Source organism: Stegodyphus dumicola, chromosome X2 (genome assembly GCF_044657685.1).
Source record: "Stegodyphus dumicola isolate Sdum_Otavi_A_Nest chromosome X2, ASM4465768v1".
Classification (NCBI taxonomy): Eukaryota; Metazoa; Arthropoda; class Arachnida; order Araneae; family Eresidae; genus Stegodyphus; species Stegodyphus dumicola.
In genome coordinates this window covers 185723000-185750440 of record NC_140781.1, presented here as the reverse complement: position 1 = coordinate 185750440, position 27441 = coordinate 185723000, and the positions used below count along the sequence as shown (strand labels likewise).

The window sequence follows — 27441 nt, the reverse complement described above, 5'->3', positions numbered from 1 at the left end:
GACTTTGTCCATCTACATATCGATCTATATTCACTTAAAAAGTCAAAGAAGCAGCCAACAAAAAATATTTTGCGTTTTTCTTTTTTTCTGACAGCAGTTGTTACATTATTTTCTTCCTTCACGTTCGTATGGGGTTCGTGAGGATTTGGATTGAATAATGACAATACTACTTGATGAAGTATCGAAACACACTTTATTGGCCAGTATTGTCAGGACAGCTCCAAAACACGTTTTTACAGTCGTCGATGAACTACTATAAACACGCTGAGACAATCAGCGACACAGCCTTCAGGTTATCAGGCTATCATGGTGGAGACAGCTTCCTGCAAAGCAACCGACTCTGCTTTCTGGAGTACAGCGCCCGACTCTGCTTGGTCGTTCTCGGAACTCCACATACTCTCGAGACTCTCCACGCTACAACTCGCGATGCACTCGAGGATACATGAGCACAGCTCCCGACTCTTCAGTTCAGTTGTTCCCAGAGCTCAACTTGCTTTTTCGATGATGCACTAACCGCGATAAACTACGAGACTCTTTCGGTGCACTCGGCGGCCCACTCAGCATTCACTGCCGGGCTGTCAACTCGATTGACTTGCTAGATGAGACACCAACTCAATACTAACTGTCAGCTCGCTAGCCGAGGCGCATACTTGATACTAACTGATTGCGGACCAGCAGGGTTTATATAGCTTTTGGCTTGTGTTCGAGAACATTCTGGGCTAAACCGGGAAGAATTCGTTCCAGAAGGTTCTCCATCTGACCATGGCATATCGCGAAATGTTCCCAAATGGACGATTTCTCGCCAAATGTGACAATGCTGCCTTCCCTTGCCATTTTATGGCAACCCTAAAACTGCTTTGCGTGGAAGCCATCTTACCTCGCCTGTACATTTCGTAACAATATATAATCTCAATAAACTACATTTTAAATCAAGCAATCAAATAACATAAAAAAGGAAATTCATTTTAGCACTGCACAAAGGAAATATCCACTTACCTTATTTAGAAATTTACCTTTCTTCATTCAAACAAAATTACTTAACAGCATCCAAAAACTTCTTAAAATTATCTGAACTAAAATCTGTATACTGGCACGCCAGATAAATTCACAAAAATAAGAGTCGGATACTACTCCGATGTTCAACAATGCGCATTTCCTTCCTGCAAACAGGACACTTAAATGGCTTCTAAGTAAATCTTCATTTACACACCGCTCAATTAATGCTCTTTTCCCTTTTCGTTCCAAATCGTGCAGAAACTTTAAATTAATCTTGCACATTCAGCCATTCTACCATCTAAACCACAAAATAAGCAATGTACTTCCTAACCAACACACACCACAAGCCTTTACAAATCTTTTCCCATAATTCAAAATTTACCGCAATCACGCAACTGTATACGTCATAATAGGGTTTCCATAACATTCAACTACTCAGGTTACAATAAATGAAACAAATATGTAAGTATGGTTAGAGTAGACTGAAGGGGCATCCTTCAGTCTACTCTAACCGTACTTACATATTATCCTGTTGACTATGAAACTGTTGCCAAATAGTATGATTTAGTGTCAATTCTAGATAAGCATGATGTTGCAACACATTCATAACATCTGCATTTTCATTTGATATAACCAGAATTGAGTATTGATGAGCTACTTTTTGTTTTATGAACAAGGATGTAAATTTACTGTTTTACCCGCGGATAACCACTTTGAGCGGTGTGTCCATCTTGCTTCGAAAAGTACTAAATTGAGCTTCATGCTTCATTAGAATGGCAAGCGCTCTGTCACGATAATGTGAGGAAACGAAGAGAAGCGTAATTTTCTTCCGTGTCAGCATCCCGGAAGATGAGATATGCAATTACAACTCTTTTGTTTCTGTCTTCTCATGATGAGAAAACTGCCTATATGTTTGCTGTGCATGGAGATCTGTATGGCTGGAAAAGATGATATTGGTAGTTGATGGACAAAAGACGACTGTCTCTTGCATCCTGCTTTGGCCTCTGCTTCAGTCCAAATGAAGGGCACTTAGCTGTGCTCGCTCATGTCAATTGGCTGGTTACTAGTCCTTTGTGTCAGAGGCTTGGGGATAAGCTTTCAGGAAAGCTGACTGTGAGGCTGCAGTTTGCCTATAGGTCTGGCTAGCTCTAACATGGGGATCTGTATTCATTTGTTGGACTCCATGGTGGGTGGAGCAGTCAGACCCGAATTTATAATAAAGCAGCCTTAAATTCTTTTAATCACATGAGAATGAAAAATACCGCATATGAACTTCTGTCATTATTAGCGAGAGCGTCAGAGGTCCCAAATTCGTGGTCATTACTAGTCAACTAAAAAATATATTAGCATTCTTAGTCCATAAATATATTGTGACGTCAGCTGGTGATCCACAAAGTGTAAAAAAGCTCCATTGAGGATCTCTGCTCATTGAGACAATATCTGATGCACAATCCCCTTCTCTGTTGAAAATGACAAATAAGGGTGAGCATTGTATTATAGTGTCTCTAGATAATTCTTTGAACATGACCAGTAGTGTCATTTCAGAACTAGACCTGATATCAGCCTGAGGAAGAGCTTTTAAAAGAACAGGCTGAGCAAAATTAGCATGTGTCTGTCTGAATTAAAATTCTTAGAAAGGGGTGACTTGTTAACATAAAGCATACTATCCTGACATTCTCATCTCCAGAGCTTCTGAAGTGCATTAAGGTGGGGCACATGAATTGTCCCATCAGACCTTATGTGCCGAATTCACTGCACAGTTTCCAGTGTCACCGATTCAGGCTTTGCATGTGCTCACTGTTGTGTGACCATTCATGAAAATCATGATTGCATTGCTGATCCAAAATGTGTTAATTGTCATACCAGCCATCATCATACTCATGATCCTGCTCTAAATGGACAGAAGAGAAAGAAATGCAGCATATTGAAGTTGGGAAAAAATCTCCTATCCTGAAGCCTGAAGCTAAGAAATTGTTTAGCATTGGTCAGCTAAGACCATACATTTCTTATGCTGAAACCACCAAATCATGTCAGTCAGTAAGCACTCAAACATCTCATAGCATACGGGGGGGGATGACCTGAACTAAAAATAACTGACAGCAAATTTTTTTTAAATCCTTCTCCTCTCAAACAGGCAACAGAAAGCTTGGAAAAAAAAATTTCAAAAAATTGACAGCTCAAAACGATGTAATGTTCCAACCTAGAATTTACAGCTTACTGTGTGGAACCTTAAGAACTGGTAAGCGAATAATCGCTTAGTTCAAGAAAGATAGAAATGTAAATGTACGAAAGGTCAATTACCCTTTATTATTCAAAATAAATTTAACAGTTGACTCCTTCTTGAAGTTTACAGCAAAGCCTCCACTTGGGCTTGAACTCAGGAATACTAAGAAATAAAACTTAACTAAAAAGATATAGCTGAAGCTATCAAGGTTCTACAAGAATGGGCCCCTTAATGCTAACTAAATGGCGAAGCTATCAAGGGCCTGAAATACAGCTGAGTGTAGAAATAACTTTAGAGAGAGTAGCCTAAAAGGTGAATGCATGCTGGTCAGAATCTCTGACTCTCTAACAAAGTCAGTAGAACTTGAATGTTAAATACTTTCTCCTCCTTCATTTGCATTTAACCGCGATTCTGAAAACACGTTCTGGCAGGAAACTGTAAGCTGAAATTAGAAGAGATAGGACAGTGGCTTTATCTAAACGTAACAGTGAGCAACTTAGGATAAACCTTGCAACAGAAAATTAAGAGTCAAAAACAGAAGACCAAGTCGAAGCTCTGTCGAGGTATTTTATCTGATTTTATTGAGTTGGAGATGGGAACAGAGGAAGACTTTCCAAAACATGTCTTGACACAGAAAAAAAAAAAAAAAAGAAACAACATTGTAATAATAAACATTCCTAATGACCATCCTGATATCGTGGAATAGTCGTGGTTTCCACCAAGGTCTTGATGGTATTAAAAATCTTATTAATAATTATCAACCTATCTGTATTTGCAGTACAAGAGACATTCTTTAAACCTGTTACACCAGCAAAGCTACATTGGTTTACTCCACTACTTTACTCCACCTTTTCCAATTTGGCTTCTCTCCTCTTACTATTAGAGCTCCTACTTATAATCTTGCTGTTGGTATGCCTGAAAAGAACGGTGATGCAGTTCCTGATGCTCTTAAAGCTTTTTCTTTAGAAGCTGTAGCAAGAACCTAGCTCTGAGTGGATCCACATTTATACTGATGGCTCTGCATGAGATGAAGATACTGGTGCTGGTTTGTGCTATGAAGGATATTTTGAAGAATCCTATGCTGTTAATTTTAATGCCTCTAACTTCAATGCAGAGGTTTTTGCCATGGGGAAAGCAATTTTAAATCTTCTTGGATTTGATACTAACTTTAGCAAGGCAGTTACAGTGGTCGCCAAAATTGTGGACACTTTTGGAAATTTTTATGTTTTTGAACTTTGTATGCTTATAGAAAACGTTACATTTCACAAAATGCAAACTTGTATATATCATTTTAAAGAGAATTTTTTACTGAATTCAATACAAAACACAAAATTCAATTATTTGCAATACAAAAAAAGTTAAACGATAATAGTTATCGATATACGTTAGATAGTGATGATTGCAATGAATTATCAGTACTTAGTAGGGTACCTTTTATTTTTGATTACAGCTTCACATCGATGTTTCATTGAGCTGACAAGAGTTTTAAGCTCTTCTTTTGTTATTACATGATGCCAGGAAACAATTATAGCCTCAATTAGTTCCCTTTTATTTGATGGGCGCTTCATTCGGACAAGAGTTTTCAAACGGTGCCACAAATTTTCGATAGGATTGAGGTCAGGACTGTTTCCTGGCCATGACAACAATTTAATGCTCTTTGTACGAAACCACTCTTTCGATATTTTGGCCTTGTGGCAAGGAGCAGAATCCTGCTGAAAAATAAACGAAGCATTGTTGGGAAAGAGATCTCTGATGGAAGGTAGAAGTTTTGGTTCTAGAATAGTGTCAATGTATTTTCTGGCATTCAGTGTCCCATTGATGACATGAAGGCGACCAATACCATCTGCTGACATGCATGACCAAATCATAACACTAACTGGGTTCTTCACAGTTGCTTGAATGCAATCAGGCTGTAGCTCTTCTCCTATTCTACGTCTTGCATGTTTTCGCCCATCACTACTGATAGCGATATCTTAGTTTCATCACTCCATATAACTTGTGACCACTGATCATCTGTCCAATTAATGTGTTCCTTTGCCCACTGTAGTCTTTGTTTTCGTTGCTGAAAATTAAGATAAGGCTTTTTTCGTGGAATTTTACCTCTCAGTCCAACATCTTCTCCTGATTGTTCTTGAACTGAAAGAAACAACAGCATCATTCAGATCACTTCTGATGGCCGCTGATGACATTTTTCTAGCTTGGAGACATAGTCTTTTTATTCTTCTGTCATCAATAGATGTGGTGCACCTTTTTCGGCCTTTTCCTTCTTTGTTTTTTATTGAATTTGTCTCCTGATATCGTAAACAAAACTTTCGGACTCCAGATGTAGTCACTGAACCACCCACCTGTCTTGCAATTTCAGCATAGGAAAGACCACTTTCTCATAACACAATAATATTACATCTCTTTCTAGGTGTCCAATCTACTCTTTTATTTGATGTCATTGCTTCTTGACTAAATATTAAAAATTTTTACAAAAATTCCTACTTGTAATTTCAGTGTATAAGAAACAGGTCCTCCTTCTACAGAACAAAGCAAAATAATGAATTGTTTCAAGTGTAAACATGATGTCAGCTTCTACTGGCAGTTACTAACATTTGATTGGTTCTCAGAACAAGAACAGTGATTGGCCAGGAAAGCTAGACGTTACAAACCACTTCATAACTGTGTTTTTTATTTATATTAAAGTACATATATTTTTTTTTGTATTGCAAATAATTTAATTTTGTGTTTTGTAATGAATTCAGTAATAAATTCTCTTTAAAATGATGTATACAAGTTTGCATTTTGCGAAATGTAACGTTTTCTATAAGCATACAAAGTTCAAAAACATAAAAATTTCCAAAAGTGTCCACAATTTTGGCCACCACTGTATATTTGTTGACTCCTGGGCTGCAGTTATAGCATCTGTCCCTTATACAGTCAAAAGTCGTTAATTCGGACACCCATAATCCGGAATGATCTATAATCCGGACATCAAAGCTACAAACTTTCACAGGCGTTTACGAGAGCGCGCAAGACCCTTACGGCTGCGAACATGTTTGTGCGCATGCGCGTTTAATGTGTAACGGAGTTATACGCTAAGCTAAAGTTATCTAATTCAGTTAATGTTGCAGATTGCGTTGTTCCTTAATCTTCGAATTGGATCCGGCTTATTATTTTTTGCAGACTGTTAGAGCAATTTTATAAAAGTAAGCTTGAACTTTCGATTATGTCAAATAGAATTTCCAATATATATTTACTACAAAGCGAGAGTATGTTTTGAAATCCGAAATCTGTTTATCAATTTCACGCTGCTCTGCGGCAGAGGGGGGGGGGCAGAAACGTCATTATTAGATTATGATAGATTAGAAAGATTATGTCAAATAGAATTTCCGATATATATTTACTAATATGTAATTTGTATCTACAAAGCGAAAGTATGTTTTGAAATCCGAAATCTGTTTATCAATTTCACGCGGCGGCTTGGAAGTTAATCTGTCAGCACTATCCTTATCTTCAGGGCAGATGTTTTTATTTTATTTGGTTTATAATTCCGTAGTAAGTGTAGTATTTCATCTCAATGTACTCCGTCTTTGATATGATTTAAATCAAGTTCCTCGTCATTATAATTCGCTTCCGATAGTGAAGAAAGTGAGTGACCCAGAGGTTATTGAAAATGAAAACATTTCGATTGACAAATTAGTCGGTATTCTCAACACAGCAATTATAGGATTTGAACAGCGGAACTTTGTAACTAAGCAAGAAATTATGTCTGTTTAATAGAATTAAAGAGAAAGTATTATCACATGAAACGAAGCAACTTACATTGAAGGAAATGTTTAATAAAGTAAACAAATAAATATTAAGCTTTTTCTTTTTGTAAATTTTGATACCCTTTAGATCATAATTGTTCTTTATTTCATAAATTACGGTTTCATATTTTTAATTTTGTAATTTCTGCATGCCATCTTACCAGATTTAAACTGATGATCTATAATCCGGAAAAATCGATAATCCGGAATCGCCGAAGTCCCGAGGAGTCCGGATTAACGACTTTTGACTGTACACCTAGTAAACAAGAAAGTAATTTCTTGTTGAAGAGACCAATATATATATCCAAAGCAATTGCCTCTGGCTGGAAGCTTGTTTTTCAATGGATCTCCAGCTACTATGGTGTGCCTGGAAATGAAAAAGCCAATCTTTTGGCTGAAAATGGTTGTAAGCTACCCCAGCCACATTTTCCTCTATTCGGCCATCAGTTTAGTTCTAAGGTAAAGAAGAAAGTGGACCAACTTAAAAAAATATAACTCCTTTCAGCTGATAAAGTGTGTAATACTCTTGCTTTTTCGCCTATCCCAATGAGCATGCGTCATGCAGTTTTTATGGCAAATTGTTTTACTCTCGACAGGACATGGCTTTCTGTATAAACACTTGCACTGCGTTAGTGTAGTTCCTGATGATGTCTGTCCTCTTCGTCTGTCAGGTGGAACCATGGACTTTCTTCATTTGACAATTTGCACGGCACTTGATTTTATGACTTTTCATTCTGACAACTTAACCAAGGCTAAATTTTATTGTGCTGGCAGAAGTCTCATGGCAGATATCACTATTGACTGACATAAGAAAAAAAAATATTAGTATTCTGTAGTAAGAATGGACAGCACTTTCAGCAGATGTGCAAGTGGTGGTGTAGGCTTGTTTACCTCCGTTAACTGTCCATCAAATGCCCTTTTTTTTGGTGACACTTCTTTAGGCAGTTGCTGTGCAAATGAACATCTGGGTACTGATTTCTGTCTGTAGTGTCTATCTTCCCACAAATGAGAGTATTGATCAGGGAGATTTAGGTGATTTGATTGGTGAGCTATCAGCATTGTTTATTCTGGTTGGGGATTTTAATGGATGCAATCTTCTTTGGGGTAGTAGGGCTACAAATCGACGGGTAAAGCAAATCAAACAGCTACTCCGTGACCATTGTCTCTGTATCCTCAACAATGCAGAAAATACATACCAACAAGAACTTTTCGTTCTCTTGAACTCACCACTCTTTCTTAGCATCTCCTGCCATTCTGCTTCCTTAGCGTTGGGAAACATCCATTTAATAACCATTTCCAAGTCTTTGTAAACTTTATAGGAAACTGAAATCTTTTGTCTCCAAAGCACTATTGTTTCTATTGAATAAAGCAGACTGGGATTCCCTCTCTCATCATGCCTATTTCGTTGTAGAAATTATGAACATTATGCTAATTGATCATGCTGTGAGAATTCCTGCTGATAGAATTACTCAAGATGCTAAATTATTTGTTCCGAAATCATTCCCAGAATATCCAAAGCCTTGTGTGAATTCTAAATGCCATAAGAAAACAAAGGAAACCCTGGAGCACTTTTCAGAAATATCTTACTGAATCTAACCTAAGCTTTAAAAGAGCTAAAGCGGAGGCATGTCAAGTACATTGGAGGGATTCATGGGTCTCGTATGTGTCATCGATAAATTCCTCTCGAGTAAGAAGGTATAAGAAAGAGCTCGGAAGGTATATGGTATGTACAGAGCCACACATTGTCCATTTTAAAGTTAAGTGGGGATATAATAAGCAGCATGGAAAGAATTGCTAATACCATCGGAGAGGCATTTTCAGCTACATCAAATAGTAGTAACTATCACCCTGCATTTCTTCATGTTAAACTGCTCTTTGTAAAACAGACTGCTGATTTCAACTCTTCCACTTCTGAACTTTATAATGAAGATGTAACTATGCTTGAGCTGAAAAGAGCTTTGTTACAGGCAAGTAGATCATGTTCTTGTCCTAATGTTGTTAGTTATTCTATATTAAAACACCTTCCTTGTATGTCATTGGCATTCCTCCTCTTTTGTTTCAATACAGTATGGAAAGAGCATGTATTTTCCAATGCATAAAAGAGAGCTTTTGTTATTTCAATGATCAAAGCAGGAAAAGACCCAATGAATCCCTCTAGTTACCGCCTCATCACTTTAACTTGTTGTCTTTGCAAAAGGCTCAAAAATATCGTCAACACTCACCCTGTCTACTATTTAGAGATGAATAGTTGGATCTCCCCTTATCAAAGTGGATTTAGAAAAGGATGGGCAACTATTGATGATAATCTGCTCGTAGAAATTGGTATCTGTTAAGCACTCATAAAGAAGATTTATATTTTTTTAAGAGAAAAAGCCTATGTGGAGGTATGGCATATTTCACGACCTGTACAATAGTGGCGTACAACATAATCTGCCGATTTTCATCAAACATTTCATATAAGATCAAAAGTTTCACGTGAAGATTAGTTCTACTTTCTGATGTATTTAGTCAAGAAGAGGGTGTTTTGCAAAGTGGCATTCCAAGTGTAACTTTTTTTAGCTTAGAAATGAACTTGATCCTAAAACAGCTTCCTCCAACAGTCCATGAAATGCTCTACATTGACAACCTACATGCTAGTTGTCAGGGAGCATACCTGAAATGCGCTGAAAGACCATTGCAAACATCTTTGAATTGAACAGTTAAATGGTTTCAGGTTTTCTACCTAGAAGACCATGCACATGCACTTTTGTTGCAAGAATATTCCTCATCCTTAACCTGAACATTATTTGGAGGATGTACAGGTTCCTGTGGGAAAGGAGGTACAATTCCTAGGTGACCACAAGCTTTATTTCCTTCCCTATGTCACCTCTCTAAAAAGGAATGTTTAAAAATTCTAAATATTTTGAAAGTCTTGTTGAATATCTCCTGCGGAACCATTCACCGCTCAATGCTTCTTATTTATGGAGTCCATATCCACTCAAAATTTTACTCTATCAGTTATTTATGAGTCTGCAAGGCTTTTGTGTTGGCCAAACTTGATCCTGTACATCGGCAAGCACTTCAGATTTGCACCAGAGCATCTTCAGTGGCCAGTCTGTCCATATACCAAAGGTGTTGGACCAGCAGGCCACATGCAGACCCCAAAGCAATTGTATATGACCTGTGAAACCCATTTCAATTATGGTATTGCAAAGATTTCAGGATTTTTAGATGAAGCCCGAGTTTATATTATTTTCATTTGCATTGAAAGCAAACATGAATAAAAATAAAATATAACAAAAGAATCTTAAAGGTTTCAGATGTTAAATTACATCCAAAGGGGCATTTTTTTAATGATGTATGTGTTACCTTTATTTATTAAATATCATGTTCTTTGCACTTAAACCATAAAATTCACTTCAATAGGAATGTCTCAAAATAATTTTAAAATGAGCATACCTTTAGAATTTCCAATACACAGTTCCGTGCGCTAGAGATAAAAAGTTTTTTTTCCTTTAGAGTGTTGCCATTGCTCGCTTTTAAATCGTTGAGTTTGTTATTCAAAAATTCGTTAAAGTTTTACAAAATATGAAATCGATCATAAAAGAAATTTCAAATTTGGTCTTCTACATGCCCATATTCGTAGGAGGATTACGTCATTCAAAATTTGATGGCTTTATGTACCGTTGTTTTATCATAATGTGAGAAATAGACATACATTTATGCAGATTCTTCATTATTTAATTTCTTCAAATATAATACAGGACTCTAGCATTTGGTGGCAACAATTTGAAAAGTGATATGCCGTTTATAGTGATTCGATGCAAAATCGCAAAGCGAAAACAATAGTCCTCCAGGGACAAAGTCTTTTGGACGAATAATTAAAATATGAAAGATTTTACATTATGCCCAAAGGCCTTCAGATTTTACATTACGCCCAAAGGGGCTTTTTTTTTTTTTTTTTTTTTTTTTTTGACATTTTGTATGTTACCTTTATTTATTAAATATCATGTTCTTTGCACCTAAACCATAAAATTCAGTTCAACAGCAATATTGCAAAATAATTTTAAAAGGAGCATATCTTTAGAATTTACGATACACTTTCTCGCATGCTGGAGATAAAAATGTTTTTTTTTTTTTTTTCCATGCAGTGTTGCCATTGTTTGCATTGAAATCGTTTAGTTTGTCAATAAAAAATTCGTTAAAGTTTTACAAAATATGAACTTGATAATAAAACAAATCCCAAATTTGGGCTTCTAGATGCCCATGTTTGATGGAGGATTACGTGATTCAAAATTTGATGGCTCTTGGTACCGTTGTTTTATCACAGTACGAGAAACATTCATACATTCATGCAGATTCTTCATGATTTAATTTCTTTAAATATAATGCAGGGCTCTAATATTTGGTGGCATTTATAGACATTTATAGTAAACCAATGCGAAATGTCAAAACGAAATTAATAGCCTTCTGGGCTAACACCCTTTGGGCTAATAATGCACCACAAAATCTAGAAATGAAGCTAATTAATTTATTGTGTGATATAAATCGTATTCAAGTATTTGAAAGTACATACTGGATTAACTTTTATTCGTACTTGTCAAAAAATAAATAAGCTCAGTTAGACTAGGAGTAATCGCTTTGTTTGGAAATATATGAATCGTTTTGCCCCCCATAGTTGAAAATTAGTAAGAAAGAACACGACTCACTGCTGAGCATTGACTGTCTATGATAGAGATAAATATGTGTATTTTTATTCATACAAATATATGTATTTTTATTTATACTTCGAAAAAATTTAATAACTAGAGACTAGGTAGTTATAATTATCAAGTTTTCCCCACTTGGTAAATTTTTTCTTAAAGCTTCTGAACTTTCTGAAAGTTTTTATAATTTGTTTATTTTTAGTTTCAATTAAAGTAAGTTATGCAATGATGAATTTTAATTGCAATGGAATTCTGACAATTCATCATATTTTACTAGAATGTCAATCTTTTAAATATTTTTGCCTAAAGCATTTTAATTGTTTCAATCCGGATTTAGAAAGCTTAATAGGAAGAGAACCTCATTATAAACTATTTCAATTTTTAAGATACTAGTTTTTACCATAAATTTTGAACTGTTTTTATTATCAGTTTTATCACAGTTAAAATTGTATTATAGCTGTGTACAGGCAGTAATTTAATATTTTATTATGTCTGTTTTCCGAGTTACTCCTTTCTTTCAAGGTCTTACCCTACCATTGGCGTTTTTTATTTATTCCCATAAGATCCATCAAAAAGATAAGACTGAAGTACTGTCTTATGGGAATAAAAAAACATATGGGATATATATCAAAAGTTCTCTTCCATAAGATTTTTATTCTTATGGAACAGAACTTTTGATATATATTCCATATGTTTTTTATTTCCATAAGACAGTGCTTCAGTCTTATCTTTCTGATCTGTGACATAGTCTCCACTGCAGTGAAAATTGCTTCATTTTTGCTTTTCTGTTTTACATGTTGCCTTTCAGATTATCTTGACTCTTTATTCTTGATTCTCCATTCCTTTTTGGATTACTGGGAACGTTTGACTTTAACTGTTTCGCTATAACCATTTGTTTGACACAGGTAACCTCACCAGGGTTTGTGCCTAAAATTGTGATACTAACACATTGTACCAGTAGTAAAATGTGTTCATTGAAAGTAAAGCAAGGTTTAAAGTAATGGATATAATCTCTTTGAGTCAGTGATCTGTTTTACTGTTACTGGATCAAGTAGAAATATTTTCATAAAAAGTTAGTCATTCAGGTGAAGGAAATTAAAAATATTAGTTTATTAAGGTTACAAAAGTAATTTAGTCCGATTTTCATAGTTACATGAAAAAACTGATCAAAACTTTAAGTGTGAAAGTCTGGATGCTCTTTTTTGTATCATACCGCAACATACCTCATAGTTCCAAGGTTCCATCTCATAGTTCCATCTGTTTCGCATTATCTGTATTCCGAGTTTGAAGTCTAGTTGACACTTTTTTTTTTTTTTTTTAAAGTGTAAAAATCTCAACTTTTATTTTAAATACTTAGATCGAATTTCTTTTATCATCTTTTTTCTTATGGTGAAAAATTTGTTTTTACTTGTATGGTTAAATAGCATATTCTAAAAGTTATGCTAAATATATCAAATCATTAGATGCTATATATTGCAAGAAATATGCAAATGGATATGTTAAAAAGATATTTTTAAAGTATTGTTGCCATGACACAAAATCTTTGCTATTAAACATCTTTATTTTCATTTAATTTTTTTTTTTTCACTAAGCACTTAAAGATGAATTTCAGCAAGACTTACTCATAATTTATTGTTTGCTGAGAGTATTTGAATGTTAATAATAGCTAATAACCTAGTCAAGTTTATGTTATGTATAAAGTTTTAATTATGAAAGCATACCACTCCTTTTTTTAAAATTTTATTTGGTTGTTTTTCATGTTTTCGATAAAGTATTCATAAATCATGTATCATTAATGTAAGTTCTTAACAATTAGTTTTTACATTATGATGATATTATTACATTATGATTACATTATTACATTATGATGATATTATTACATTATGATTACATTATTACATTATGATGATATTATTACATTATGATTACATTATTACATTATGATGATATGGTTATTCATGCATCATTAACATATGTTGGAAGCTCTAAATGCTATTATTACTGTATGTCTACTTGTTACTGTTTCAGGGTATTAAAAAATACATTGAAAAGAGGCCCTTGAGATCTTGCCAGTTAAATAAAAAAGCAAATGAATTCAAAAGTTCTACATTCAATATTTTTGAAGATGAAAACAGTACACTTCCTTTGAATAATGAAATTCGGGAACCGGCTGTGCAAGAAGATAAAGTTCTGCCTGTCAGCGTTTCATCTGGTAGTGAAAAAGAAGAAACAAAGACTCCTCAAGTTCTTGGTATTCATTTTTAAATATCTTTAAAAAGCCTTCTAATATTTAAGTAATTGTTTTCATTACTTTTTGAATATCGAAAATTAATAAGCAGTGTTATTTCTCGTACAGTCAAATATTGTATAATGTGAAGTATAAGATCTGGAATAGTTGGAACTTTGATGATTCCGTATTTTGTAAATTACCAGTTGTCAGATCAACAGTTTAAGTCTAGCTAGATGACATGTAGATCTAGTAACACTAGGGCTTCATTCATTCTTTAAATTCAGACATAAAAATGCTAACCTCCTACAGTACCAGTGCCAGAATAGGTACAATCAGTGTGGCTGCATCTGGTGTCAGAATTTAACCGTTTGACTGCTATGCGGCGCAAAAGCGCTGCGTTTATTTGTCTCAAAAACCGCAATGCAGCACTTTTGAGTTGCGAGTTTCAGTGTGTCTTTGTTGCACCGTGGGTGTGAGCATACATAGTCTGATCTTATGCATACTTTGTAACACAGGTGCATTTTAAAATAACTAACTGCGTCGCGGTTTTTGAGACAAATGAATGCAGCGCTTTTACGCCGCGTAGCAGTCAAACGGTTAATAGCGATTGCAGAATTTAAGAAAGGCACTAAGCAGTATAATCTAGCGGCAGTATACGTATGTCATTTCAGGAAAAGTCCAATTTAGTGTTAGAATACCTATGTTAGGACAATGCTATATATATATATGAATCTAATATATATCCTAAGTTGCTGTTTTAAGACATGAGGAACAAAAGTTAAATTTTGTCCCTCGGCCCGATAGAACGGGAGATATAGAATCCTCCCTTTTTTTGTGCAAGGTGTATTTATCAAGAAACAAGAAAAGAATTAGCTACTAATATTCTAAGCCAGAATAAATTATTAAATATGGTAAGTTTGATCACCAATAGCAAAATCTTTCCAAAGAATGTTTAAAATTTAACAAAATACCTAAAACCAGCCCAGCATCACCAAATATAGACTTGTACATTTTCAATTTCTCATTCACATTGATTTAGCATGTAATTTTTTAAATATTATTCGTGAATAAGAAAAGTATTTGTTGCTATTTTCTGTATTGTTTTTATCGAAGAACTTCCTTAGATTTTCAGTAAATTTGTAATCTGCACTTAGATGAACTTTCAGAATACAAAGGATTACATGCCTCCAGATAGAAAGGTATTGAGTTAACATTAGCTGTGAAATTCCTGTAGGTGAAATAAAATAAAACCAAAAACTTTTAGTTACCAGAGGCAAACTTTCTGCAGAGATTTGCCCAACTTTAAGAATTTTTTTTATCTCAAATCATCTTTCGGGCCTAGCAGTAAAGTCGCTGAATGCTAGTAGTTTGAATCCCAGGAAACAGGCTAGCTGCATGGATGTTTTTGTGGTTTTCCTCATATGCAATGTGTATATGAGCTAGATTCCATTAGAAAGACCTCTATGAAGGCATCCCTCCTAGGCAGATAATTCTTGAATGCTTTACCATAATCAAATAAACCAAATCAATCGTCTTTCAAATTACTTTCAATATGATGTGAAGGAATGCCAAAACGGTATGCTAAATCTTGGTCTTGTACCTAACCTAAAATATGTTAAAGCTCCTACAGCTTCTGTGTAAGAGAAAATTTCTCTGTTTGGCTTATCTTCCTTTTTCTTTTCAGTTAGACACTCCTTTTCAGATACGAGTTGACACTAGTTTGCAGTCTTCCACCCCAAATTTTTTAAGAATTTTTCTTGCGTAAGTTTGCTATCTAACTTTGATGCTTCCATATTCAAGATGCTTAATTTTTTGTCTAAGAAACTACTGCTGGTTTAGTTGTAATTCTGAATCTAAACTTCAGTACTGTAAGAAACTTTTCAGATTCATGTAGATCTGTTTATGTGGCCAAACCATCATCTACATAGCATATGTCACAGCATATGATTAGCTTTTTGCCTCGCGTTTCATGTATGTAAGCATGGATCAGCTTCACTTCTCTTGAAGCCAAGTTGTGACACAGTCTTCAAAATATTTATTCCCACAACACTCAAAATATTTATTCCAGCATACATCGCATGCAAATACCAAAAAATAGAAGCACAGTAGCAAACTTCAGGAAACGGGAGTAAAACATGCCAAAACAAAAAATGTAATTTGCATCTTCTGCTGCATCATCAATAGAGGGTTGGTGCAACGAAAAGCCTGTTTTTGAACTAATAAACAGCTAAGTTACATGCAGCAGAAGATGTAACAGGGTTGCCGCGCTACCTGGAAAACCAGGAAAAGTCAGGAAATTTAAGTGTTTTAGTCAAAATCTGGAAAAGTCAGGGAATTTCATACAACGATCCCGCCAAAAAAGGCGAGTTTTGCGCCGACGTCGGAAGAGATCACTTTTTTGGCGAATTGTGTATCATGTGAGTATCATTCGGGCAGCTGGCATAGAGCCAATTTTCGCAGCTCCGATTTGATTGTCTTTTTAGAAAGGCAAAGCAAGTTTCCCGCAACTTTTGGTTTCCAGTAACCTCGAGAATCGCATGTGCAGTGCATGAACTAAAGAAAGTACCTGTTCTCGTATAAAACAAAATGGGTTTAATCCTAGTATACGGTACCATGAAGGTTAGAATTAAAAAAAAAATGTGTTGTAAAGAAGGAAAACCTCTCTGCAACAGACGTGGCTCGGTTCCATCATAGCGGGAAACAGCTGTGCATGCGCGATATACGTATCTGTCGCCAAAGCTCGAAACCGGTGTCGAAATTCAAAGGTCACGTTATCAAGAGTTCATAAAATGAATATCGTTTAAAATGTCTTTAAACTCTAAAGGAAAAAAAAATATTTTTTGGTGCAAGTAAATTAATTCATGGATTACTTATTTTGAGGGGGGGGGAAATATCTACGAAAATCCGTTTTTAAAACTATTGTGAAAAATCCAAGAAAAAACGTTCTTTGATAAAACGTTTCTTCTTGGATTTTTCGCAATAATTTAAAAACGGATTTTCATAGTTTTCTTTTTTGTCAAAGAACGTTTCTTATTAATATGTGTTTCTCAATTTCCTGTACACATTGCGGAGAGGGAAATTCTGGCCATTCCGTCGTCAAATCCTTTGGCAAATTTTCCCTCCGCTTTTTACATAGACGTTCTTTGGTCAGAATAATCTCCATGTATGGTACAGCGGGATTTGGCGACATGATGATGAGCAGTAAACGGGTCATTTTGTTCTTGGCGACAATTTTCAAAATCATGCGAAGGCCGTATCGTATACTAGGATTTTACCACAATTTTTTTTTTTTTCTTTTTAATATATACCTTGTCATTTTGCAGTAAAATAAAAAAAAATAGTAATCAATGATCTAAGATAACCATGTAATATAACTATATTCGCTAAAATATCGTTGATTATTCTAATTAAATTTTAAAGTAATTATCTTTATTTTTATGTTATTCATATCATTTAATGTTGCTTCTTCCCTCTAAATTTATGTATCATTAGTAAATAATATTTCCAAATTTCAGGAAATTTTTCTCTGGCATAATCCTGAAATTAATTCTAGCAGTATGATGACATCACGAAATTTAATGCACATATTTTTTCCTTATGTATGCTGTGAAATAAATATAAAATACCTCAATTTAGTAAAAAAATATCATTAAATAGATTTCTTTCTTTCGTTTAGCTGCAGAATGTCTGCAAAAAAAGCCTTATTTTATTCCAGATTGGGCAGATTCTAATCTCAATCTTCAGTGGAGAAAACAACTCGTATTATAATTATATTTGTGTTTTCAACTGTTAAGGTGCCTTTTAAGAATACACCTCACACAAATTAAATTTACCTAAAATCTAACTTAACTTTAACATTGCGTTGTGATTTATAAGAACCGGACTAGCCTCGTGTTGAACTGGGGATGATCATGAGTAATAATTAAATAAAACGTACAGTTGGTTATCCAATGTATATATCTTAAATTTTATTAAGTTTTTTAAGCGGAAATGTAAACAAAATTATCAAACAAAGTGTACCAAGAATAATTAAGAATAAATGTCCTCTGGGATTTATTGAATAATTAAGTGAATTTGCTACACAGTACAAGTAATACCATAATTAATTTACCTCTTAGCACAGCCAACGTACATTACACGGATAGACTGGAATTTTCTCGAAACATACCTGGAAAACCTGGAAAAGTCAGGGAATTTCATTCTCCTGTTTGAGTGGCAACCCTGATGTAAATATCATTTTTCATTTTGGGTTTTGTTTCCCCTGTTTCTTAAAGTTTGCCAGTATGCTTCTATTTTTTGTTATCTGCATGTGGTTTATTCCAAACTGAGTATGGGAGGAATTTCAAAGGTATTTTTTATTTTGAATGATTACCACCACTTGTTGCTGCTGTCAGTGCACAACTGGATTAGGTTTTAAACTAGATATACGTGCATGTGTATAGATATATAGCTGTAAGAATAAATAGAAAAGTTAAGTTAAATTTAAATATTCACTTGTGCCATTGCTGCAAGGAATGAAATTTGAATTTAACCAACATTCTGTATTCGTATAAAGCAAATTTAAAGTTAAATACAATTAAAATTATGAAATTTTAATTGCATACAAATAAATGATTAATTATTGCTGTGAATTAATTTACAATATCATTTAAATTCTGAGAGCATATGTTAATTAAACATATCTAAAACCATGAATAAATATATAATATTCCAAAAAATTAATCCTAAAAAAAATTAAGACTAAATTTGCATTAGTGAATAATTGTTGAGCAGTTAGGAGTCAAATCTTATAAAAGGGAAGTTGCCTGTAAATTTAACTCTTCAATTACTCAATTCATGTTTCGTCATCCATATAGGCATGGGTAAAATAATATTCAAAACCAAACGTAAATCAGTAGTGAATTACTAAAAATTTTTAAACAAAAGGAATTTTGAGAAATTTAGGAAACAAATTGACTAAGAATCAAAATAATAATGTAGTTTAAAACATTTTGCACTTAATTTACATATGCTCTGAGAATTTAAATGATATTGTAAATTAGTTTGCAGCAATAATTAATCATTTATTTGTATGCAATTAAAATTTCAATTTTCTGTATACGAACAGAGAATGTTTATTAAATTCAGATATATAGCTATATATAGATACAAAAATATGCAACAATTTATCAGTTAAGAATAAAGTTTTTTTTTTTTAATTAAAAGCTTTTGTTATATGGTTTGCACTTTATGATCACCTATCCACCTATACACAGAGCCAATTAAATATATTACAACTGGCATATTTGTGCAAACTCCTTAACTAAGTTTAACAAACACGTTCTTTAATAGTGTTTAAGATTTTTCTAATCTGTCAAAATTAATGTTTTTGCTGCAGCTTTGAACTTATAAGATTAAATATGTCATTCTGGCATTTTATTTCTAGAATCATCTAATGAAGCAAATGGTGCGAAAACAGAAGACAAGGTGTATTCTTTACTGTGGTGCTCACCTTACAAAGCTGATATTTATTCGTATTTAAAAGAAGTTGAGGTAAATGTTGATTTTTCTGTTAACTTTTACAGTGGAAATGTAAATTTGTGCATTTACTTTACTGTTAATACAGAGGGGATTCCAAAATATCATCAGCATTTTGTAGATTTATTGAATTATTATTTGTAACTTTGAAACTGAATTTTTCCCTTTTGTAACTGTAATAAATTTAAATTTGAATGTTTCTACAGAATGATTATAATTTTATGGAAATGTTCTAATTTTTATGGTAGCTTTTTTGGGGGGGCGGGGAGGGAGGAATTTTTCTCATTGTCAAGTGAATCAAATGTGAAACTTGTTTTTTTGCTGGAAGCAGATATTTATAAACCTCTGCCTTAATATAATGAAAGTTTTTCAGTTTCTGAATTGAATGAAAGACTGAAATGTTTTTAAATATAAGTCTGAAATTTCTGAATGAGATATGGTGTTGTAAAACATGTATCACAATAGATAAATAAGGTAATAAGTGGAAGAATAGGTTAATTTCAGATTGCAGTTTTATTTGTTTTTATTAGCAAATCATGCAGAAAAATTAAATTTTTTAAAATTCTTCTGTAATTTTCATTTTGCATTAAATATAAGTTTTCACCGAGTATTAGGAATATTTTCTGGATGGTAATTTATGAGGTTTTAAAAAGTATTTGTCATTGTAACTCAAGATCTCAAAGCTTCAACTTGTAAACAAAGCTGTTAACATTACCTTTTGGGGAAAGTACAGCAAGAGTATGGTTTTAATTGGTACAAATTTCACTCAAATATTTGGCTTCCATCGGGAGTTCTCACTGAGATGTTGCTAGTGCTTTTGACAGTCTTTTATAATGTAAATGTGTGTGGGATGAAAAGTGTGATACATTTCTTCCCTATTCAGAACCATGTTCAGGATAGTTTACAAACATAAAATATTTAATTGAAGAATGAAAACTTGCTGATTAAAATGTCACTTGCATAGACTATGAAGAGTTATTTCAAGATAAAGAAAATTCCATGTAAGGTCTTTCAAAAGCTTTTTCAAAGAACTGAAATATATGAACCAAAATATATGAAATGTATTGTGCAGTGCTTTTCTGTTTGGCCAAACAGACATCAAAATGTTATAACAATTTTATCTGACTGTAAAAAAATACTGTTTTAGCTGCTCTTTTACTCTTGTACTATTTCTTGCAATCAGTTTACTTGTCTTATTGGTTCTATTGTTATTTGTTAAAGTTCTGATATATTTTTATTCCTGTTCAAGTTTTAATATTGATTTATAAATTGGCTTATTTTTTCATTTTTCACAAGGGCCTTACATAAGGCTTAAAAATTAAGCCCTAGTAGTTGTGAATGTGCTAATTCACATTGTTATAAATCTAAGAGAGCATGTTTTGGAAGTGCAGCATTAACTGCGAGCTAACATTAAAGCTCAATTTACATACAAGCATACATATATTCAAGAACATATATATTGATGGGAAGACATTTTACACTCATCTTTCTCTACCTGCATGGTCACTTTCAAGTTTCTTAAAGTTTGTTAAAATATTCTTTATGTTATCTTACACTATCAGTTGTTGTATTGGTTGGAATATGCTGACTTAAAAAGCTCAGTACATATTGCAAATTCTGAGCTTAAAAACAAATGCTTGGGTTTCAATTTGGAAAATTCATTGTTTAGGTAAAAGGCAATTTATTTGCTTAGTTTAGGATTTATTCTGCACAAGTAGGCATTTGTTATGCCTCTACGAAGACATTGAGTAGATGAATTAATTGCTAATAAACTGCTGATAAAAATTTAAATCGGACTAAACAGCATTCTTAGTTTGCTTAGATTTAGAGGAAAACTATTTCAAGGGTGATCATTACTTGGGACCAAGAAAAATTTTACAAAATTGGAAGAGTGACAACAACATTTCTATTGAGAACAATGCAAACATGTACGTAATGCCATCTTTTGGTGAAAAGAGCAAGGAAGTTTGAAAAACTCCGAAAACATTAGAAATACTGTGTTGGAATCGATGTCATTACCTAAAGAAAATAGATTTCATTGAAGCTTTCTATATTCACAAAAATTTAATAACTTTTTGAAAGAAGCTTTCTGGATAATTTTTCCAGAACTGAAATTAAAACCATGATTTAGTGTCCACTTATAATTAACTATGAAAGATTACATGATTTCTCCTCTTTCGACACAAAATTTGTGTTCCCTGATTCAAAATTTTACCATTATTTGAGTTTGTCGTATATATCTCACACCACATTGACAAGATTTCTATAAATTCTCCAAGAATTGAAATGAGAGGTGCTATCTTCAGTAATTCTCTAATTTTCTTTCCCATCATATTATATCTAATTTTTGCCCTAAAGTGTATGGAACATGTAAAACATTGGAAGAAAACCCTTTAACACTCTGATTTAAAACTTCTAATGATCTCACGCATTCATTTGTAATGTCAATTAAGTTTAATATTGCTGATGCAGACTCATTTTGCATAGGATGCATATTTATAAATCGTTTCAGATGAGCATACGCTTGGTCGCGGTGATTAGAGAACCTTTCTTCTAGTAATGAAAAGGCTAATTTATAATTAGAGTCAAATATGGATATTGACTCCACAATACGATAAGCATCTCTTCTTAGCACAGATTTTAAATACTGTAATTTGACTGCATCTGTTAAATTAGGATTTGAATCAACACTGGCTAAAAAGATATTTTTAAACGAAAGCCACTCATGTAAGTTACCCGAAAACGTTGGCAAAGTAATTTTTGGTAATTTAACCCGTAACAGGGGAGGTAAAAAAGTTGAACATAACAGGGGACGTGCAGTCTCAGAGACCGCGCATTATAATAATTTTTTAAAAATCGTCTAATTAAAATATCATCATGATATTTCACTTAGATGTTCTTTGAACATTTTACTCTGGAAAGAAATATGTTTTTACACTTTAAAGTGAAATTAAATTTTTTCCAGAAAATTTCCCCATAGCCTTAAATTTTTTGATGAAAATCATATGCTGCACTAAATTCTATAAAACTAAAAATAAGAATGCTTCTATTTTGAATTAACTATTTTATCTATATTATTTAATATTTAAAGCAAATTTTAACTGGAGAAAATTGTATGTAGCACAATACAGAAAAATTTTGACAGAGCCTGAAATATCAGTATCTCACTGATTATCTGATGGTAAACAATTTAGTTTTCGTCTTCTTTAGCACATTCATTGCATAACTTTTGCGTGCATTCCAAACAAACAGGGTCTTAGCAAAATAAACATAAATATGCTGTCTCTTTTCTTGCTTGTGAGGCACAGACAACATGTTTTCCTTGATTTTAATTTTGCTTCTTTTCTACACTGCTCCACATCCTTAGACTCAGCTTCTTTTCCTAAAATCCGCTTTATCGTCAGGCACAATTCTCGATTTATTCTTGGATTTTTCACTCTCGTGTGTAGTAGTGGTTGGACTAATTCTTTCAAAAACACATTCTGGTCATAACAGGGTTTTGGTTATAACCTTGGTGCAAAATGTATGCGTTTACTCATATCTACTAACCGGTAGAAAAGAGCCATAGGCCAACACGTTGTTCTCGTACTACAGATATGGACAGAACATTTTTCATCTAAACCATCAACACTACCTTTGGTTCTGTTATAAAAAGCAATTATTTCAGGTTTCTGTGTTTCCGAGTCTTTTTCTATCGGATGATGCAATGAGGACATCAAAACCACTGCTCGCCTTTTCTTTGGAACAAATGAAATCAAGGTTATGTCCTTAGTAAATCCATACAATGTTGAATTCTCTTTTCTTGACTTAGTACATGGAAGATAATCTCTCAGAATTTCTTTTTTATTTTTTTTAACAGTTCCAACATATGTCAGTCCATTTTTCAACAATTCTGTGGTAAGTTCTGTGGAAGAAAACCAATTGTCTGCTGTTACATTCCAGTTCGTATTAAAAATTGGTTTGCTCAAACGCAGAACAGCTTGACTTGGTTTGCTGAATTTTTTCCAACTCTCTTCTACGCTAATTCCATCAGAGTCTTTTCCACAATAAAGATATGCATTGTAAGCATAATTATTCTGGGCATCAGTCAAACACATAACTTTTAATCCATATTTCACAGGCTTTTGTGGCATATACATTTTAAAGCGACACTTTCCTCTCAATCTAACAAGCATTTCATCAATGCAGACGCAAGTGCCTAATGTGTGCACTTTCTGGGAGTTATAAATGAATAAATTCATCACTTCAGAAATAAGTACTGCCGGATCAGATTTCTTTCGTTCTTCCCTATCATCTGGGTTATCAAATCGCAAATTTGAAAGCAAAAATTTAAAACGTTTCATTGACGTAACTGCACGAAAAATATTGCAGCCAGTTCTTTCCGTGGCAAATAAACATTCAATATCTTCATGATTGGATTTGAAGACTGATGTGTAAATAAGTAAACCCAAAAGAGCTCTCAGTTCATCAACACAGGTGTAGTCAATTTCATCTTTAATCGGACCACATATATTTTTTATTTTTCTTTCAATTTTTAGATTTGTCCATTTCACAATTATGCTTAAAAGTTCGTCAGTAAAAAGTAGTTGCCATACATTTTTTTGGTCTGAATTATCAATTTTTCCGTAAGGTCTTAGTCCAGGAAGTCTTACGATATTGTGAGCTGGCCTTCTAACTTTTCGATTTGGTTCAACGGATGACCATTTGAACCGATTTTTTTCCATGGTAGTATTTTACGGAATTAGTTGTTTCTAGATCAGAGAAATCATTGCTGTCTGCAGAAAATTCAGAGTCTGTTGAGTAGGCACCCTTTCACAGAAATTTTCTTCACAGTCATCTTCTTCACTAAAATCACTTCCAAATTCGTCTAGAATTTTTTTCAGTTCTTCTGCATAACGTGGATCAGAAGGATAAATGAATCTCCGCGGACCTAACTTCAGAGCCATGTGTTCACTACTGCCGAAAATTGTAACACTGAGAGGGAAGTGATGTCTCACAGACCGCTCTAGAAGAATTTCAACAGATACACTTGCCAAAGCATTCCGATAAGAAGGGGTCAGAAAGAAGGTCACGAAACGTGAAGCTAGGGGAAGAATCCATTCATTTGGACAAAGCATGCAGTAGGGGTGATGGGAGGAACATTTGGCGGGGTCCGTCAGACTGCACCTCCCCTGTTACGAGTTAACGTTGTTCTCAGTATTCGTGCAAAACAAAGGCTCCGATTTAATTTCTTTGGAAAATTTAACTAATTTACGATTTAGTTCAACTTTTACATCTAAGAGAATATCGTGAATCTCTTCTTTGTCTTTTACATAAGCATCAATACTTTCTTCCGTACATAACCCGAACAAAGAATCGAAATTGGATTTATCTCTGTCTCAGACACTTTAAACTTATTCTCCAATACTTCCAAATCACTTCTTAGGATATTTTCGTCCGCAACTTTTTGTTTTAACTTTGTTAACTGTGTTTTCAATGTACGTTTTTTTGCTAATATCTCCTTTAGTGACATTTTAATTAGCAAAAGTCAATAAACAAATAAAGAGCTTCAAAAATGTACAATGAGCTTCAAAAAGGGGAAGGGTACTTACCCTTTTCTTTCTACAGAACTTCAGTCTGGAAGTATCTATGTAATTCTTCGTTTCAAAAAACCGAAGGTAATATCACACTCTCATAAACTTCATTAGCTGCTCTGGCTTGACATACCAAAAAACTTGAATTGACTAATTCCCATCGATAGCTATATATCACAATAAAATAACACACTCTAATTTTCAATACATTTATTTTCCATAGCGACTCGCTGGTGCTATGTTTCTTTCTTACAGCGTAACATGAATCGAAACTTCGAATGTACCACAAAAGTCAAGTTTCTCACAGAATATATTTCAGCTCCAATTCTGGTGGCGAATGCGCTATTAGACAAGATTCTGCTCTGTCGCCAAGTATTTCTCAGCTGATACAAAACATGTGGAAATTGACCTTAGAGCCCATTTCATTTCTATGATTTTAACATTGGGCATAACACTCTGTTCAATTCTTCAAGTAAAACTTGAAAATTTCTACTAACTGATGCTGCAGTAAGCCTATCTAATTCATTCATTGTTTTACAGTTATAAACTTTCAGTTCAAATTACAAGAAAGACTGTTCTATTTATCTCACTCCGGAAGATCACATCCAGTTCACCACAATGTTACAGCGAGTTTCAAGAAGTTGACTAACAAACAATTTCTGACACCAAAGGTTTATTTGAAATCTGCAATATATTAACTTGTGCAACATAATATCTTTTACCTAAAGGAGATTTTATTTGTCATCAACCTGCATTACGCAATGAAGTTTGCTGACAGGCGTGTGTACCAAAGTAGGCTTATTGGATGTTCTGGGTGTAATTGTTGAAATTGATGAAAGCAAGTTCATAAAGCAGAAATAAACTCAGTCACAAAAAAATATATGCACCCATGAGGAAATAAACCATCACGAAACTTCATGTATGTAGTGTATGAGGAGATAAAAAAAAATGGTTACAATTTCAGAAGAGAAGATAAATTTATTAAGAAGTTATGGCCTGAAATTGGTTACAGATTATTGAGTAGTATGGGCCACCTCTCGCAGCTATATAAGCTGAAATTTGGCGTGGCATCGAATCAAGTACGTCACCTATGTCACCATGTGAAAGATCATGCCATAATCTTTGCAACTGTGCGGTAAATTCACCAATATTCTAGGACAGCTGAAGTTGCCTTTCCTTTTTCCTAACATATGCCTCATGCTCTTTAACATGAAATTTTAAGACTGTCTTAGTTTGACCAAGGTAAATTAAACCACATTTTTAAGGAATCCGGTAAATAAACCACAAATTCATATCCAGAATGGGGTCCTTAAGTGTGGAACTGAGAATTTTATCAATAGAATAGAAAAAAAGACCGAAAGTTTAATTTCTGTAAAATACATGCAATTTTATAGCTAATGGAGATAGGATGGACAACAGATTTCATATAATATCCTAAAATGAGAGTGTGCCTTTTGATGTGTTAAGATGAGAATATTTTAACTGCCTGGTTAATAATGTTAGGTGAAAAGCCCTTTTCAATAAAAATGGCTTTTTAATAATTTAGTTCTTGATCAAGAGCCAGTTTGGAGGAGCAATCTTGAAGTGCACATAAAACAAAGGAATAAAATGAAGCTAACCTTAGTCAGCTGACATGATTTGAAGTGTGGTAGAAGGCAAACCAGTGAACGTTTTCCGTAAAAGTAGTACTGAAGTTGGATGTGTGTTATCTGCGATCAAAATGTCGAGAAATGGAAAAGAATTGGGTGTCTGAAGCTTAAAAGTGAACTGAATAGCGGTATCAGTGGAACTGATCCTGCTATTCCTGCCCTTGCATTTAAATTCCAAAACCTTCTTTCACCGTCTTCCAATTTAAGTAGTTCAAAAAATTCTTCCCATTGTAAACATTAAGCCAATAGTTAATATTTCTAGAGTTAGTTTATCAGAAGAACAAGAATGAATTCTGAAATATAATTTTAACTTCTCACAAACTTCAGATCACATCCAGTTCACTACAATGTTACAGCGTTTCATTTTTAAGATTTTTGGTCATATTGAAATAAAATTTAGTCAAACTTCAGATACACAGAAAGAAATGATTAAGGTATCTTAACGCCTGTAATGGGAAATTCAACAGCTAGGCCTTTGAAACAATCTAAACTCGATAGAAAGAGCTACAATGTGTGAAACTCATTCTAACCAGTACATTATCATTTCAAAGTCTGACAAAAGTGGCCAGATAGTCATGGACAAGAACACTTACGTCAATGGTGTCACTAAACTCTTAAACAAAGGACTGTATAATCTGATCCTTAAAGACCCACCTTTGGACCTCTCAAAAATGAAAACTATGCTCAAATCTTCACAAATCCTTCCGACTCACTTAAAACAATCACTTATCCCATTTATTGCGAATTGGGCCAGATTATATGCTCTTCTCAAA

At 33.8% G+C, this 27441-nt stretch overlaps 1 protein-coding gene across 1 annotated transcript in view; it reads left to right on the top strand.

Annotated features, from left to right (window-relative positions):
* Positions 1–27441, top strand: part of LOC118184042 (G2/mitotic-specific cyclin-A-like) — a 94753-nt gene that overhangs the window by 5660 nt on the left and 61652 nt on the right. Inside the window, exons 2-3 of the mRNA XM_035353681.2 lie at positions 13728–13950; positions 19355–19461. Coding sequence (XP_035209572.1) covers positions 13728–13950; positions 19355–19461 — 330 coding nt within the window. The remainder of the gene's footprint in view (positions 1–13727; positions 13951–19354; positions 19462–27441) is intronic.